Source organism: Pituophis catenifer, unplaced genomic scaffold (assembly GCF_029215685.1).
Source record: "Pituophis catenifer annectens isolate HBS135680 unplaced genomic scaffold, rPitCat1.0.hap2 SCAF_1, whole genome shotgun sequence".
Taxonomy (NCBI): domain Eukaryota; kingdom Metazoa; phylum Chordata; class Lepidosauria; order Squamata; family Colubridae; genus Pituophis; species Pituophis catenifer.
In genome coordinates this window covers 324466201-324481311 of record NW_027256881.1, presented here as the reverse complement: position 1 = coordinate 324481311, position 15111 = coordinate 324466201, and the positions used below count along the sequence as shown (strand labels likewise).

At 41.3% G+C, this 15111-nt stretch overlaps 1 protein-coding gene across 1 annotated transcript in view; it reads left to right on the top strand.

Annotated features, from left to right (window-relative positions):
- Positions 1-15111, top strand: part of NID2 (nidogen 2) — a 75749-nt gene that overhangs the window by 53836 nt on the left and 6802 nt on the right. Inside the window, exons 14-17 of the mRNA XM_070931671.1 lie at positions 4982-5203; positions 6828-6997; positions 7924-8053; positions 11846-12017. Coding sequence (XP_070787772.1) covers positions 4982-5203; positions 6828-6997; positions 7924-8053; positions 11846-12017 — 694 coding nt within the window. The remainder of the gene's footprint in view (positions 1-4981; positions 5204-6827; positions 6998-7923; positions 8054-11845; positions 12018-15111) is intronic.

Below are 15111 nucleotides of genomic sequence, written 5' to 3'. Positions count from 1 at the left end.
AGCATATTAGAAGAACTTAAAAATCCTTTACATCTGCCTATTTTTTAAAAATATGCTTTCCCTTGGAATTGATGATATAATCCAAACACTGGAATGATGAGGAACACATTTTTCTGTAAATAAAATAAATACAATAAAACTCAGCTGCTACATTTGCCCTCTAGTATCTGAAAAATATAGGGGAGACCTATATGTTAATGTAGTCTTCCCCACCTTTATACCTTCCAGTTGTCCTGGATGACTGCTGCAGTTTAGCACATCTGGAAAATAATGAGTTGGTAAAGACTGCCATTCAGTGCTTTTGCACTGTAAGAAGAAATAAGAATTCTTCAGATTAACTTTCAAAATTCAGATTGAAAAATGTCTGAACTTTTAAGCATTTGGCAAGATCCTCCAAGAATTGGCTCTCGGCTCCCTTTATTGTGTTGTTGTGAAGGCCCTGAAAGCATGTCAGAGACTACTGCTGACTCTTCCTTTAAATGACTCCATTCGGGGGTGAGACTTCTTATGGCAGTGGGAAACACTGATTGCAAACAAAGCTTTTGTATGTCCATATGTCTCAGCCCATGGTGAATTAAGCAATGCTCACCTCCCTCTCACAGTGCCTAGAAGTTGTTAAGGGTTGGATAGGGGGCAACAGGCTGAACCTGACAAAATGAAATGACTCAGGGTTTGGGATTCTTTGGTCAATGGACAATTGCCATCTTTGGTCTTGGATGGGATTGCACTGCCTCAGACAGACCTGGTGTGTAATCTGGGGGTTCTCATGGACTCCTGTTCAATAAACAGGTGGCATTCATGGTCAGGAGAGCCTTTGTGTAGCTGCAAGTTGTGTATTAATTATGTTCTTTCCTAGACCTGCTCATGGTCACCCATGCCCTAGTCCCCTCACCTCTTGATTATTGCAATGTGCTCTATGTGGTGCTGCCCTTGGAAAAAATCCAGGAGCTACAAGTGGTCCAAAATGCAGTGATCTGTGTGGTTTTGTGCAAGTCTAGATTTGCATACCTGTCCCCTCTCTTGCTGGAGCTGCATTGATTGTCGTTTTGCTTCCAGGTTTAGCCCTACATGAGGTTATTTTAAGGACCTTCTTATTCCAGTTACATTTACAAGACCTACCAGAGTGGGGAGGCCTTGGTATGTTAAGGAGGTCTATCTAATGGGATGATGAAGAAGGGCCTTCTCTGTGGTGGCTCCCTCACTGTGGAATATAATCTCTGCAGAGATAAGATTGACCCCCACCTTGGTACACTTTTTTTTTTTTATTGAAAAAGTTTTCAAATACAGATTTCCCCCCCCCCTTTTCCCCCCCTCTCCCTCCCCCTCCCTACCCCCCCTCCCCACCCCACCCATCCCCCCCTGTGACTTCTTCATAACAAAAAAAAAACCTAATTCATAACAGATTACTTACTCCCTCCTCTAGATATTGACCTTTACTTACTAAAAATATTATTAATATTATAACATCCCCCTTTATCCATACATTTCAGAAAAGAGAAAAGAGAAAAGAAAGGGGAAAAAAGGAAAAAAAAAAGACATTATACTATGACATTATAAAATAACTTCTCCACTTTAAAACTATACAATAAGTCCTACTTTAACATTTAATCTTCTATGTATATTACTATGACATTTCAAAGCAGCCTTCCCCATCAAATCTAGTTTAACATTTATTCCACTCTATCCATTTCCTCCACTCCCCTAAATATATCACTTAAAAATCCCTTTTCTTAGACTAATCAATCTATTAACTAGCTTATTCACCCACTATCAAGCAAAATTACCATACAACATTTCTTAATATCTTTGATTCACTGCCCACACTACTTAAAAATCTATGTCTATATTTTCCATTATATCTAAATAAAAAAAAAAGAAAAGACAATAACTTTAAATTTATAATCCATATAGTATCTTCTTTAAGATCTTTCCACTGGATTGGTAGAACCAACATCCATAATCGGGTAACGTAACTTGCTGGTGCAACAGTTTATTCAAGATCTTCAATCATATCTGCCCCCATCAGTAGTAAATATCTTCTTATATATATAAAAGTAAAAACAACCACCCGAGTGACATTATAATTATATTCCATATAGTAATAATTATGGGTTTCATCAGGATTATTAATTCCCGTCATCGTAGTGGGTAACAACCCGATCTTCTGCATGCCCCAGCATAATTCTCTTGCCTTGTAATTCGAAATAATATAATATATTTATCAACACAAAAAAAAAAAATTTCCAAAATGGATAATTCAAATCCATCAGTTTAAGGCTCATTTCACATCACCAAATTACGGCCATGCAGAGATCTGCCACAATCTTCAGGATGATATTAACCAATACGTCGCCTCTTCTGTGTTTACACATAATAATTCATATTTTAAAGTCACTGGCTTCACTGTTGCCTGATTTAGAAATTTCTATTTTTATGCCACCTATTTCTTTTTTTCTTTTCTTTTTGTGGGTTTGTTTTCCATCCTGGTTTCTTTTCTACAGATTGTGTATCATCCGGTCGGATTTTGTTCTGTTTTGTAGATTGGTCTTGTTGGTTTTGTTTTTGTATCTCATATTTCTTTTTTATCCCTTGTATTTCACCTAATTGGTTACCATGCTTGTCCTTGCCTTGATAAGTCATCACTTTAGGGTTAGATGCCACTTCTCTCAGATTTGTAGATAATCCAGCTGGGGTATCCAATAAATCCAAAGGCAATTCTTCTGGTACATTCTCTATATTTCGATATTTTACCTTTATTTCCAGCTCCTTCTGCTTATCCTGTATTATACCTGAAGATATTAAGTTCATTTTCAACCTATTTTGATAAAATTCTTCCGCTCTTTCAGCAGTGTTTAGCTGATATCTTTCTCCTTGATATCTAAATATAATACCCACTGGGGCGTCCCACCTGTATAAGATATTTCTCTTTTTTAACTCATTCACCAGAAAACCAAATTTCTTCCTTTCCATCAATATCTTAAGTGGGAGTTCCTTGTAAATCCAAATCTTTCTTCCATGCAATTGCAACTTAGAATTGAAGGAATTTTGCACGATGTTATTCCTAATTTCTTTGTCTGTAAAATAAATCACCACATCTCTAGGCAATTGCCTATGCTTGGCAATCCAGGAGTTAATTCGATAAACTCTGTCAATCCTACAAAACACTTCATCAGGTTGAACCTTTAGAATCCCAGCTAGAAATTCAGAAGATATTTTCCTTAAATCATCTCTATTATTTTCCTGCAAACCTCTTAATCTTATCGCATATTCTGTGAAATTATATTGTGCCATTAAAATCTCTTTTTCAATCTTCTGTTGCAGATTTTCTGCATTACCATACTTTTGATCAGCATTCATTTTAGATTTTTCTTCTAAGCTATTATCCTGAATATTTATCAAGTCATTTTCAATTTTTTGGATTCTATTGTCCAATTTATCTTGAATTCCTTCCATTTTAGACTCTAGTGCATTAGTATTTATATCCAACTGCATCATAAATTCTGTAAAACCATTAGCCATAGATTTCACCAATTCTTTAATTTCCTGCTTAAATTTTTCAAATTGCTGATTCACAATCTCCTCCCTTCTTTCAATCTCTTCTATAAAAAATTCTATTATATTAAAATCAGGTTTCTCAGACTGAAGAGTTAAGACTTGTTCCTTTAAGTTGTTGGTGGGGGAATCCCCCCCCCTTCTTGTTTATCTGACTTTATGAGTCTCAGTGCCATGTTTCCGCCCAGGCAGACTTTGTTAAAAAAAAAGCAAGAAAGACTTCTTTCCAATCAACAACAATATCAGGTCTCCAAGGGAGAGAAAAAGAGAAAAAAACACAGGAGCGAAGTTTTGTCTACAAATGTAGCCAGTGGTATTTATTCCGCTACATTGTAGTAATAAAAAACGGAAGGACTTTCCCTTTCTGCCTCTCCTCCAGCCGACGCCATTTTAAAAGGCTTTTTTTCCTCTTTCTTTTCCTCCTCTCTCTTAAGTAGTTTCTTTTTAAAAAATCAGTAAGATACTTGCAGTTCAGTATTACAGGTCCAGCTCACATTTTCTTTGAGTAGTCTGTTAAATTTGCAGGCTTGCTTTTGACGCCTGGCTCTGCATCAGCAGAGGTCTCCCAAAGCCCGGAGCAGCGGCTGGGGATACGGGGCATCTCATCCGCTCCGTCCCAAAAGTAAAGGAAAAACTTTTGGGACTCCGCAGAGAGTTCTACCCACCCCTGCCGGCTCTATCTCCGTTTCCTCATGGAAACGGAGTTTTTTCGAGCCACCATTCCGTTGTGAAGGCGGCTCTGACAGGCGATGGAAGCTGACGATCCCAAAGGAACGTCTGGCAGCGACAAGCAGCAAACCGGAAGTCCACCTTGGTACACTTTTGAAGATATGGTTTTGCCAGCAGGTCTGGGAACCCCAAGGTGATATGGAATACATTAAGTAGTTTGTTAGATTGTTCCTGCCAGGGAATTGAGGGTTTAGTGGAGGGGTCAGCAATCTGTGCTTCTGGAGCCGCATGTGGCTCTTTCACCCCTCTGCTGTAGCTCCTTGTCACTCAAATATGCATCACAACCGCAAATGTGCAACACCTGCCGGCACGCAATATATTGAGCTTTTCAACCCCTGGTAGGCCAACCATGGATAAATCCAAAAAAGAAAAGTTTCAGAAGAAAACAGAACATTTAATTCAACTATATATGCTAGTTTTGTGGCCGCTCAAGAAATAGTCAGGCACAGGAATGATTTTGTGGCTCCCGGTGTTTTCTTTTCTGTGGGAAACTGGTCCAAATGGCTCTTTGAGTGTTTAAGGTTGTAGACCCCTGGTTTAGTGGGTTTTGTGTTCGGGGTTTTATTTCTGAAGGCCGCTAGGAGTCGCTATGAGTGAGTTGGGGGGGGGAATATGCAAATAAATAGCTTTTTAGAGTTCAGACTTTCCATCATTCATATGATGGTATCAGCTTCAGTCCTATAATTCTTTCTATCTTTAGAGCCAACTCAGAGGCCACAAACGATGTGTGAACGCTGGAGACAGAGCCTGCTGGAACATTATGGAGGCAGACCACAGGGTGACCAGTATGTGCCCCAATGCGACCCTCTGGGCAACTTTAACCCACTACAGTGTCACGGAAATAGCGGCTACTGCTGGTGTGTGGATGAACATGGCCGGGAAATTCAAGGCACTCGATCGGAGCCTGGGGTACCCCCTGCATGTAAGAGGACGACAATGAGTCACAAAGCTCAATGGGGCAATGAGGAGCTGAGAATCTTCAGCTGAGCTGGGAATCTTTTAAAATCTTTTTTGAGCTTGGGGGCATCAGAGTTTTTCAGATAACATTGTGACATTACCAGGGATGGATAAAAAGCTGAATCAAATATATGTTAATTAATCATCTCAGGTTGTTTGTTAATTGAATTTTTTGGTATTTAAATCCGCATTAAGACAAGAACAATTGTTCTGAAATGAAAAGTGTATTTTATCTTTACATCTTGGAAGACGCATCTTCTATTCCTTCTGAGGGGAATCAGCAAATATATTTTGAGATGAATAGATTTAGAAGGACCAGTAGACCTGTGTTACGCTGTTAGAAATACATATATATGCGTGTGTGTAAAATCCGATTCCAAATTGATGCTCCCTTTTAATTAATTAAAGGAATCTTAAAAAAAGAAAACTTAATGGGTTTTTGTGAAACAGTGTAGTTCATGTAACAGTTAAGAATGTTTACACAGCTTTTGTGCAGCTTTTAAATTTAAAAATTCCTACATAATCTTATTAAAAAGCAGCTAGAGTACTGACATAATCCTTCAGTTTAGCAGAAACTTGGCCTATAGAGTTGTCCTTGTTTAGTGACCACAATGGGGCCTGGCAACTCAGTCATTAAGCAAAGTGGTCATTAAGTAAAACTACAACTCTGCTTAACCCTGCAAAGATTGTAAATGCAAGAATTGGTTGTAAAGTTACCATTTCATCACTGTTGTAACTGTGAACAAGGCAGTTGCTAAATGAACACTACCTGTACATTTCATGAGTGAATGTATAAACTCAACAAAGAATAAAATCAGGGGATCCCACAAAGGCAGTGGACTGGGAAAACATACTCTTAATTGCATCCAAGGGGAAGTGCCATTGAAATAAATTTCCTAGCTTAGAAACGGGTGAAATGCCCAATCCGGTAGCGATGGAGGTGGGTGGTTCGGAGAACCGGTAGCAAAAATCCCTGCCCCCCACCCCAATGCCCAGCTGAGCTGCGCGATCATCAGAGGCTTTTTTTCTTTTAAATGGCTCTGACGATCCGAGCTCTGACAATCCCAGCTGAATTGCCTGATCGGCAATCAGGCAACTCAGCTGGGATCGTCAGAGCCATTTAAAAGAAAAAAAGTTTTTTTTCTTTTAAATGCCTCTGACGATCCAAAGTCTGACGATCCAAGCTGAGTTGCCTGATTGGCAGAGGGTTTTTAAAAAACCCTCTGCAACTCAGCTGGGATCGTCAGAGCCTTTTGGAAGCATTTTTTTACAACCTCTTCGCCGAAGAGGTTGTAGAAAAAATGGATTTAAAAGTAAAAAAAAAAAAAATTGGCCACGCCTACCCAGTCACATTACCCCCCCCCCCACACCAAGCCACGCCCACAGAACCGGTAGTAACAAATTTTAGATTTCACCACTGCTTAGAAGGCTTCATGTGCCATCATGTTTCAGCAGCCATCCTTCAGAAGGAGGTGTGAAATAAGGCAGCTGTTTCATGTTGTGATCTAGACTGCCAGGGAGACCAGCCTTGGGTGGAAGAACAGGCCTTTCATTCTTGTGACCCAGTGATGTCTCACTTTTGCCCACAGGCCTCCCTAGCGTCCCTCCTCCAACCATACGTCCAACTCCACGTCCTGAGATAATTCTGCCTGGATCCGGGACATTCTTGCTCTATGCTCAGGGCCAGCAAATCGGTTCCTTGCCACTGAACGGAACAAAGTTTAAGAAGGAGGCAGCGAAGACGGTTCTCTCATTGCATGTAATGTATTTCCATGCCAGGTGGGGCAGGTCTTGGGAGGAGGCTGGATTTTAGTCAAGGGGATTGATGGGATTATGATCTCTTGATGAATCAGGGGCTACAAGAGAAATTTGTTCTCCAACTTCCTTTTTTGTGGCTCTTGGACCTCCTTCCAACTTCAGTTGCTAAAAATGGGTACCATGCTGTTTCCTGCTATTTTGAAATGGGAAATAGTGGCCAAATCTATAGGAAAACAAAATGAAAACGAATTATCTCCTTTTCGCCCAAATGCAGATGCCCACAGCCCAAAATGCAGCCTAACTATGTGACACTTAACACTGTTAAATGTTAACATTGTTAACATTGGATAGAATTGGAAGGGCCTGTGGGAGCTACCCTCTGCTCCACAAAGAAATTCAAATTACAGATAGTCCTTGACTTACAACCATAATTAAGCCTGGAATTGTGGTCATAAATGGTTGCAGTCGTAATTCGAGACATCATGTGATTAGACCAGAAGATATGACCATTTTTATAACAGTTGCTAAGTGAATATAATGGTCATTAAGCAAATCTGTTTTCCCCAGTGGTTTTTTTTTGCTGGAAACCAGAAATAAATGCTTGAAACCAGCGAAAGAGTCACACATTGTGGTCACATGACCATGGAGTCCTGCAAACAGCTGAAAAGGGTTAGCCCTTCGCCAAGTGCCCAAAATGACACTTCAGCTGCGTTTACAATTTAAACAAAGCTGAAATCCACTCTGTCCAACATAGTCTTCAGCTACGTTGCTCATTAAGGTTTATAAAAATCATAAAAGAAGACAGCGGATAATATAATAATCCAAAATTTCATAATTGGGAGCAAAACTTTTTTTCCATCAAGAGGCCGTTGAGATAATTGTAGAACCGATCATTATTTTGTATATGTTTTGTATTTTTCATTGTAGGGTTCCATCATGGTAGGCATTGACTATGACTGTAGGGAGAAAATGATCTACTGGACAGATGTTGCAGCACGGACTATTAGCCGCGCAAGTCTGGAGCAGAGTACAGATCCAGAGACCGTCATTAGTTCAGGTAGGTATTTGACATTCCCTGGATTAATATAATCCATAGCTGGCATTGTGAAGGAGTTTTCTCAGCCCAGATTTTTAAAGCCCAAACCACATGAAATTGACAAGGCTTCTGTCGTTCTGCTTCAACAGAAAACCTGTATATGTCTGTATGTACCCTGTTTCCCCCAAAATAAGACATCCCCTGATAATAAGCCCAATTGGGCTTTTGAGCACATGGCAATAAGGCCAAGCGCTTATTTCAGGATTCAAAAAAATATAAGACAGGGTCTTCTTTTCGGAGAAACACGGTATAGTTTGTCAAAGAAAGCATTCATCTCCAGGATTCAGCACGTGTAGTAGCTAGGCAAAGGTGTTGTGGCAAAAAGCCAACATCGCATACCCAGTGAAAAGATTTTTGGGTAGCAGAACAGAAAATGCATTGTAAAGCAGCCAGCCAGCCAGCTTATTGGCCTTATTGGTTTCAAGCCGCCCTTATGTATTCAGAGGATTTCTGCTGTGAAGCAAAGCAAAAATATTTGTTTAGCCATGTGTAGTCGTAATAGTAGAGTAGCTTTTTCATGTTTACATACGGCCAAATTAAACACACTAATAAGGGCAATAAACAGAAAAGTGCCCTTCTCCGTTATGATATGAATTGCCTTTTTGTCTCATTGTCTTTTTGCCTCTAGTTAATTATTTCTAGAGACAGCTTAAACAGCCCTAGTCAGTTATTTAACATACACTTTCATGAGATTTATTTATATTGTAATTTTCATTCAAGAAGCTTCAGGCTGAAGTAGTGTATGGTAGTTTATCAATTGTCTGAATAAAGTTGTTTGCTTTATCAGCTGACAGGGAGGGACATGTGGGATGAGCCTCTGGTAGAACTTAGACTTAAAATAACTATATTGACACTTTACATGTACACTTATCCAAGGGTGGATTGCTGGGGGTTCGCAGGGGTTCGGGAGAACCTCTAGCTAAGATTCCGTGCAGTTCGGAGAACCCCCAAATCCCACTCCTGGCTGGCCCTGCCCACCCCTCCCCTCCCCTCCCCGGAGTCCCCATGTGGCTCGTTTTGGATGCAGGTAAGTGCAGGGCGTGCGTGGATACTTGGGGAGGGTGAAAAATGGGCCTACCGGAAGTTCAGGAAGGCTGGAAACTCCAGGGGGCCTCCGGAGCCTGGGGAGGCTGTTTTCACCCTTCCAGAGGCTTGAGGAAAGCCTCCGGAGCCCGGGGAGGGCAAACCCACCCCGCCGTGGTGCAGGAGGCTGACTAGGCCACACCCACCATGACCACCCAGCAACCAGGCAGAGAACCCCTTGCTAAAATTTTTGAAGCCACCCTTGCACTAATTGGCATATGTTAAAATGAAATTTCATTACATATAGCTCTCAAAGAGTCACCGCCTCCAATATACACTACATAGATATGACAAAAGAAACAAATAAATACAAAATTATGCATATACCCACATATATTCTATGACACAGAGAAAAAACACAGTCTAGTTTGGATGTATGCATGAACGTGGTGAGAAAAACGAACCTTGTGAGATTACCAGACAGACGGCATAGGGAACAAAGCTGTTACAGAATCTGGTAGTCCTGCTAGAAATACTTCAAAATCTCCTCCCAGAGGGGAGCAACAGAAACAGACCATAAAGTGGGTGTGTGGGGTCCCTAACTATGATTTGAGCTCTATGCACCTAGCGCTTATAAGCAGTATCAATGACAGGAAGCGAGCTTCCTATAATCTTCTCAGCTGTCCTTACCACTCCCTGTGTGGGTTTTCTATATGAGGCACTGCTGTCACCAAACCAAACTTCCATAGAAAAACCTACAGACAGCTTCCTTGTCATTACAAGTAGTCCTCCATTTATGAACATAATGGACCACGTAGAGTCATAAAGTGAATAATCTCGTGACTGACCTGATTTTACAACCTTTTTTTGTGACAGCTGTTAGGCAAATGCTGAGGTTATTAAGTGAATCCATTTAGTGTGTGTGAGCTCTGCTCAAGTCCTGTCCATCTTGCACAAACAAACACTCCCTTCCCAACCAAACCTGGAGGTGTAAATAATGTGATAATGGTGACCAGAACGGCTTCTGATTGATTTCTTTTCCAAAGGACAGCTGACTTAATAGTAATTAGGAACTTCAGTAGGAAATTGATGGAGATGGCATTCTCTTTTGACAATGTCTCAGGCTGTTCCAGTTATCTGAAGTCTCAGTGTGAGTCGCTTCCCTAAAAAGGAAGGAGAAAGTGGGGTCAGGGGTGATGAGCTCTGCATATGACTTTAATAGGTGAATGTAATATAACATAATATAATTTATGCCTATCTTTCGGCAGTAACTCACCATCCAAGACAAAATAGAAGCGCTATTGACAAAACAGCTCACAAACAGGCCTATTGACTTATCGCTATTACTATTATTAGTGAAGCAATTGCAAACTAATCAGAGACACCAGGAAAGTCAATTAAAGTTTATCTGTATATTGAGAGTGCAGAGAAGGGGAACAAAGATGATTAGGGGACTAAAGGCTAAACTGTACAATGAACAGTTAGGCATGTCTAGTCTTAACGAAAAGAAGGACTGGGATGACAACAGCTGTCCCAACAGCTGTCACAGAGGGGAGGTGGGGTCACCTATTTTCCAAAGCACCTGAGGGCAGGTCAATAAGTAATGGATGGAAGCTTGTCAAAGAGAGATCCAACCTAAAGTTAAGGAGAGATTTCCTATCAGTGAGAACAATTAATCAGTTGAATGGCTGGCCTCCAAAAGTTGTGGGTGCTCAATCATTGGAGGTTTTTAAGAAGAGATTGGACAGCCACTTATCCAGAATGGTATAAAGTCTTCTGCTTGAACAGGGAGTTGGACTAGAAGACCCCCAATGTCCTTTCCAACTCTGTTATTCTGTAAATTCTGTACATTCATTATCACAGATAATCACTGTGTTCACACCTTACAGGTAATCGGGATGAAGACCCAGCAACTGCATATGTACAACCTGATCAATTTAACCTTGAGGTTAATTTTAACCTAGCTTAGTTTTTTCATGAGTGAATAGATGAAGCATGCTGTATGAACATAGCCAAAAGGAGGCATAGAGACAGGTGTTTTGAGCTTCCATGACTAAGGATGGACTTATATATGAGTCTTTCTAGTCCTAATCAGAGGTGGGTTTCAGCAGGTTCTGACCAGTTCAGAGAACTGGTAGTGGAAATTTTGAGTAGTTCAGAGAACTGGTAGTAAAAATTCTGACTGGCCCCGCCCCCATCTATTCTCTGCCTCCCAAATTCAGCTGATCGGGAGGAAATGGGGATTTGGCAATAACCTTCCCCTGAATTGGGGACAGAATAGAGATTTTACAGTATCCTTCCCCTGGAGTGGGGTGGAAATGGAGATTTTACAGTATCCTTCCCTTGCCATGCCCACCAAGCCACACCCACCAAGCCATGCCACACCCACCAAGCCACACCCACAGAACCGGTAGTAAAATTTTTTGAAACCCACCACTGGTCCTAATCCAGCATTCTAAATAGCACACAACACTGATTTAGGCATTTATTGATGTTACACCTAGGATAGGTTTGAGAAAATACAGATCCAGTACACTCACATACTGGCAGCCGCAGTCAGGGGCTGGGGCTATCGGCGGGGATTTCTGGAGCTCAGAAATCCCCTGTCTGTTTCGCCGCGGCGCCAGCTTCCGGTCAATTATTTATTTATTGAATAATTTATTTAAACAAGCCCAATGATTTAGTGTTCCTAAAGTCCAGTAAATGCTTTGCTCGTTTCCCCTCCTTTAGGGCTGATTAGCCCAGAAGGTCTTGCCATTGACCATCTCCGAAGAACCATGTTTTGGACGGACAGTGGCTTGGACAAAGTGGAGAGCGCCAAGCTGGATGGCACAGAACGGCGAGTGCTTTTTGCCAGTGATCTTGTCAACCCCCGTGCCATTGCAGTGGATCCCATCCATGGGTAAGTTGCTGGGCTTGTCTTGAAGGTGTGTCAGCTTTGGGAAAAGAAAGAAAAGACAAAACAATGCAAAAAATAAGTTTATATACATTTATCTGCATATCTATCTTGGGTCAACTGAACTTAGTTGGCATTACAGGTAGTCCTTGACTTACAACCACTGTTAGGATCAGAAATCTGGCCATAAGTCACTACTGTTGTAAGTTGAGGTACCCATGAGATTGGAAGTATTTTTCTGACATTTTTTTTGTCTTCGTTACGTGAAGGTGGCAGTCACTAAGCAAATGCAACAGATTGTTCAGTGAATCCATTCATTGAAATGGATATATCATTGAATATCATTGAAAAATGATCCTGTCGCGATCATTTGTTTGACTATTTCTTTTTTTTGATGTATTGTTTTAAATAAATAAATAATTTTTTTTTTAAAAAAATGATATTTTTGCCAGAAACTAGCAAAAAATGCCAGAAATTAGTAAAAAACAACAACAACCCACCTCATGAATCACAGTCATGTAGTGATGTTACTTCTTCTGTGCTGATGGATGATCTCACCCAGTGGCTTCATGTAGATCATGGGTGTCAAACTTGTGGTGTCACGTTGCCATCATGTGATGTTTCACAATGTTTTTTCCCTTTGCAGAGCTGGGGTGGGCGTGGCCTGCACGTGACGCATCTGGCACACGGGCCGTCAGTTTGACACCCCTGATGTAGATGTTAAAAGAGGACTGGGAGAAAATAGAGTTCTGCGGCACCCAGCAAACAGTGGCCTAGGACTGAACCATTCTTCCCCCTATACTAAATAGAACCAGCCCTGAAAAGACACATTGTACCTTTACAGGGGGAATATCTGAGAAGTGGGTGTGGCTCACCGACGAAGCCTTATAAGGCAGAAATAGCTATCTGAGTCTCCCAGAGAGCAACACAGAGTTGCAGTTTGTCAACAGAAAAAAAGCCCTGAAGCTTGTGAATGAGATTTCACACAACCAGAGCTGCAAAACAACTTAGTTTACGTAGGTAAAACCTGGCTAGAAAGAATATGCACATAAAAGCCTACGAAAAAGAAAAAGACACACACACACACACACATATATATATATATATATATATATATATATATATATATATATATATATATATATTCTTTTTTCATAGGCTTTTATGTGCATATTCTTTCTAGCCAACTAAGCCAACTAAGTTTACATAGGTAAAACCTGGCTAGAAAGAATATGCATATATATATATATATATATATATATATATATATATATATATATATATATATATATATATATATATATATATATATATATATATATATATATATATGTTTTCTGAGGTTTTCGCGGGTGTTTGTATGTGTCTTTGGTTATTCGGGTTTTCTCCCGCGTAAGATTGGAGGTGTCTTGGTAACGTTTCGACGAAGTCTCATTCGTCATCTTCAGGCTGGTGTCTTCGGCTTCGTGCTTCTAGGAGCAATGTGTGTGATCGCAGCTGTTTCTTCCTTTTAACTGCCAGTGGGGGTGTGAACTGATTGGGTGGGAGCTTGGCTGTGTTCTGATTGGGTGGAGGTGTGTTCTGATTGGTTGGGGGTTTGGCTGTGCTCTGATTGGATGGGGGGTTGGCTGTGCTCTGATTGGATGGGTGTGTGTTCTGTTTGGGTGGGGGCTTGGTTGTGCTCGGGTTAGTCCCGTGCACAAACCGAAAAATATCCACCATCCTAAGAAACCCCAAAGACAAAATTGAGTTAGAAAATCAAGGAGTATATGAAATCCCATGCACCGCCTGCCCCACCACATACATCAGACAAACCAACAGAAGAATAAGTGCACGCATTGAAGAACACAAGAACTCAGTCAGAAAAGAGGAACCAACTTCTTCCCTGGTCCAACACCTCAAAGCCACAGGACATGATATTGACTTTAAAAAGACCAGAACTATCGCCAAAACTGAACACTTTAACAACAGAATAATCAGAGAAGCCATCGAGATAGAAAAACGTCCACACAGCATGAATAAACGAGATTATACTTCCCGCCTACCAGCCATTTGGAAACCCGCCCTTATTGACAAACGAGTCCCTAACACAAAGAATGACACCAGACCCACACTCACGAGAGCCACACAGGATGTAACCACCGCACATCCACGCAGAAAGCAGACTCAAACCCACACTGATGATGAGGCACGACCGCGGACCAGAAGCCAGACCACAGTTGCATCATTAGCCCCTTTAAACCCCTCCAATCCATACATGAAGCAGACTGACACCCACCATGAAGAGGTAGCACGGCCACGAACACGAAGCCAAACAACAGCAACACAGCTCACCAGCTCAAATCCCCCTGCTACTCAGACTAACCCGAGCACAACCAAGCCCCCACCTAAACAGAACACACACCCATCCAATCAGAGCACAGCCAACCCCCCATCCAATCAGAGCACAGCCAAACCCCCAACCAATCAGAACACACCTCCACCCAATCAGAACACAGCCAAGCTCCCACCCAATCAGTTCACACCCCCACTGACAGTTAAAAGGAAGAAACAGCTGCGATCACACACATTGCTCCTAGAAGCACGAAGCCGAAGACACCAGCCTGAAGATGACGAATGAGACTTCGTCGAAACGTTGCCAAGACACCTCCAATCTTACGCGGGAGAAAACCCGAATAACCAAAGACTACAAAATCCCCATTTCCTCATGATCAGTTCGGACTTGGGAGGCAGAGAATAGATGGGGACAGGGCCAGTCAGAATTTTTACCAGCGGTTCTTTGAACTACTCAAAATTTCCACTACCGGTTCTCCAGAACTGGTCAGAACCTGCTGAAACCCACCTCTGGTGCTGACTTGGTACAGTACCTTTGCTTGAATTCCAACTGAAAAGGGTTCAAGTAATCTGTTTCTTCCAAGACCCTCTAGAACTGGAAGCCAACTCGTAGCAATATTCCCAAAGACCGGTTGAAAATTGTCCAACTCTGCTGGATTGAATAGTGGCCAGTTTATTCATTGTGCTAAACATCAAACAAATTATTTTGCCTTAGGATTATGGATGATTTCATAATGAGCATAGGTTCTTAAAATAGACAAGCATG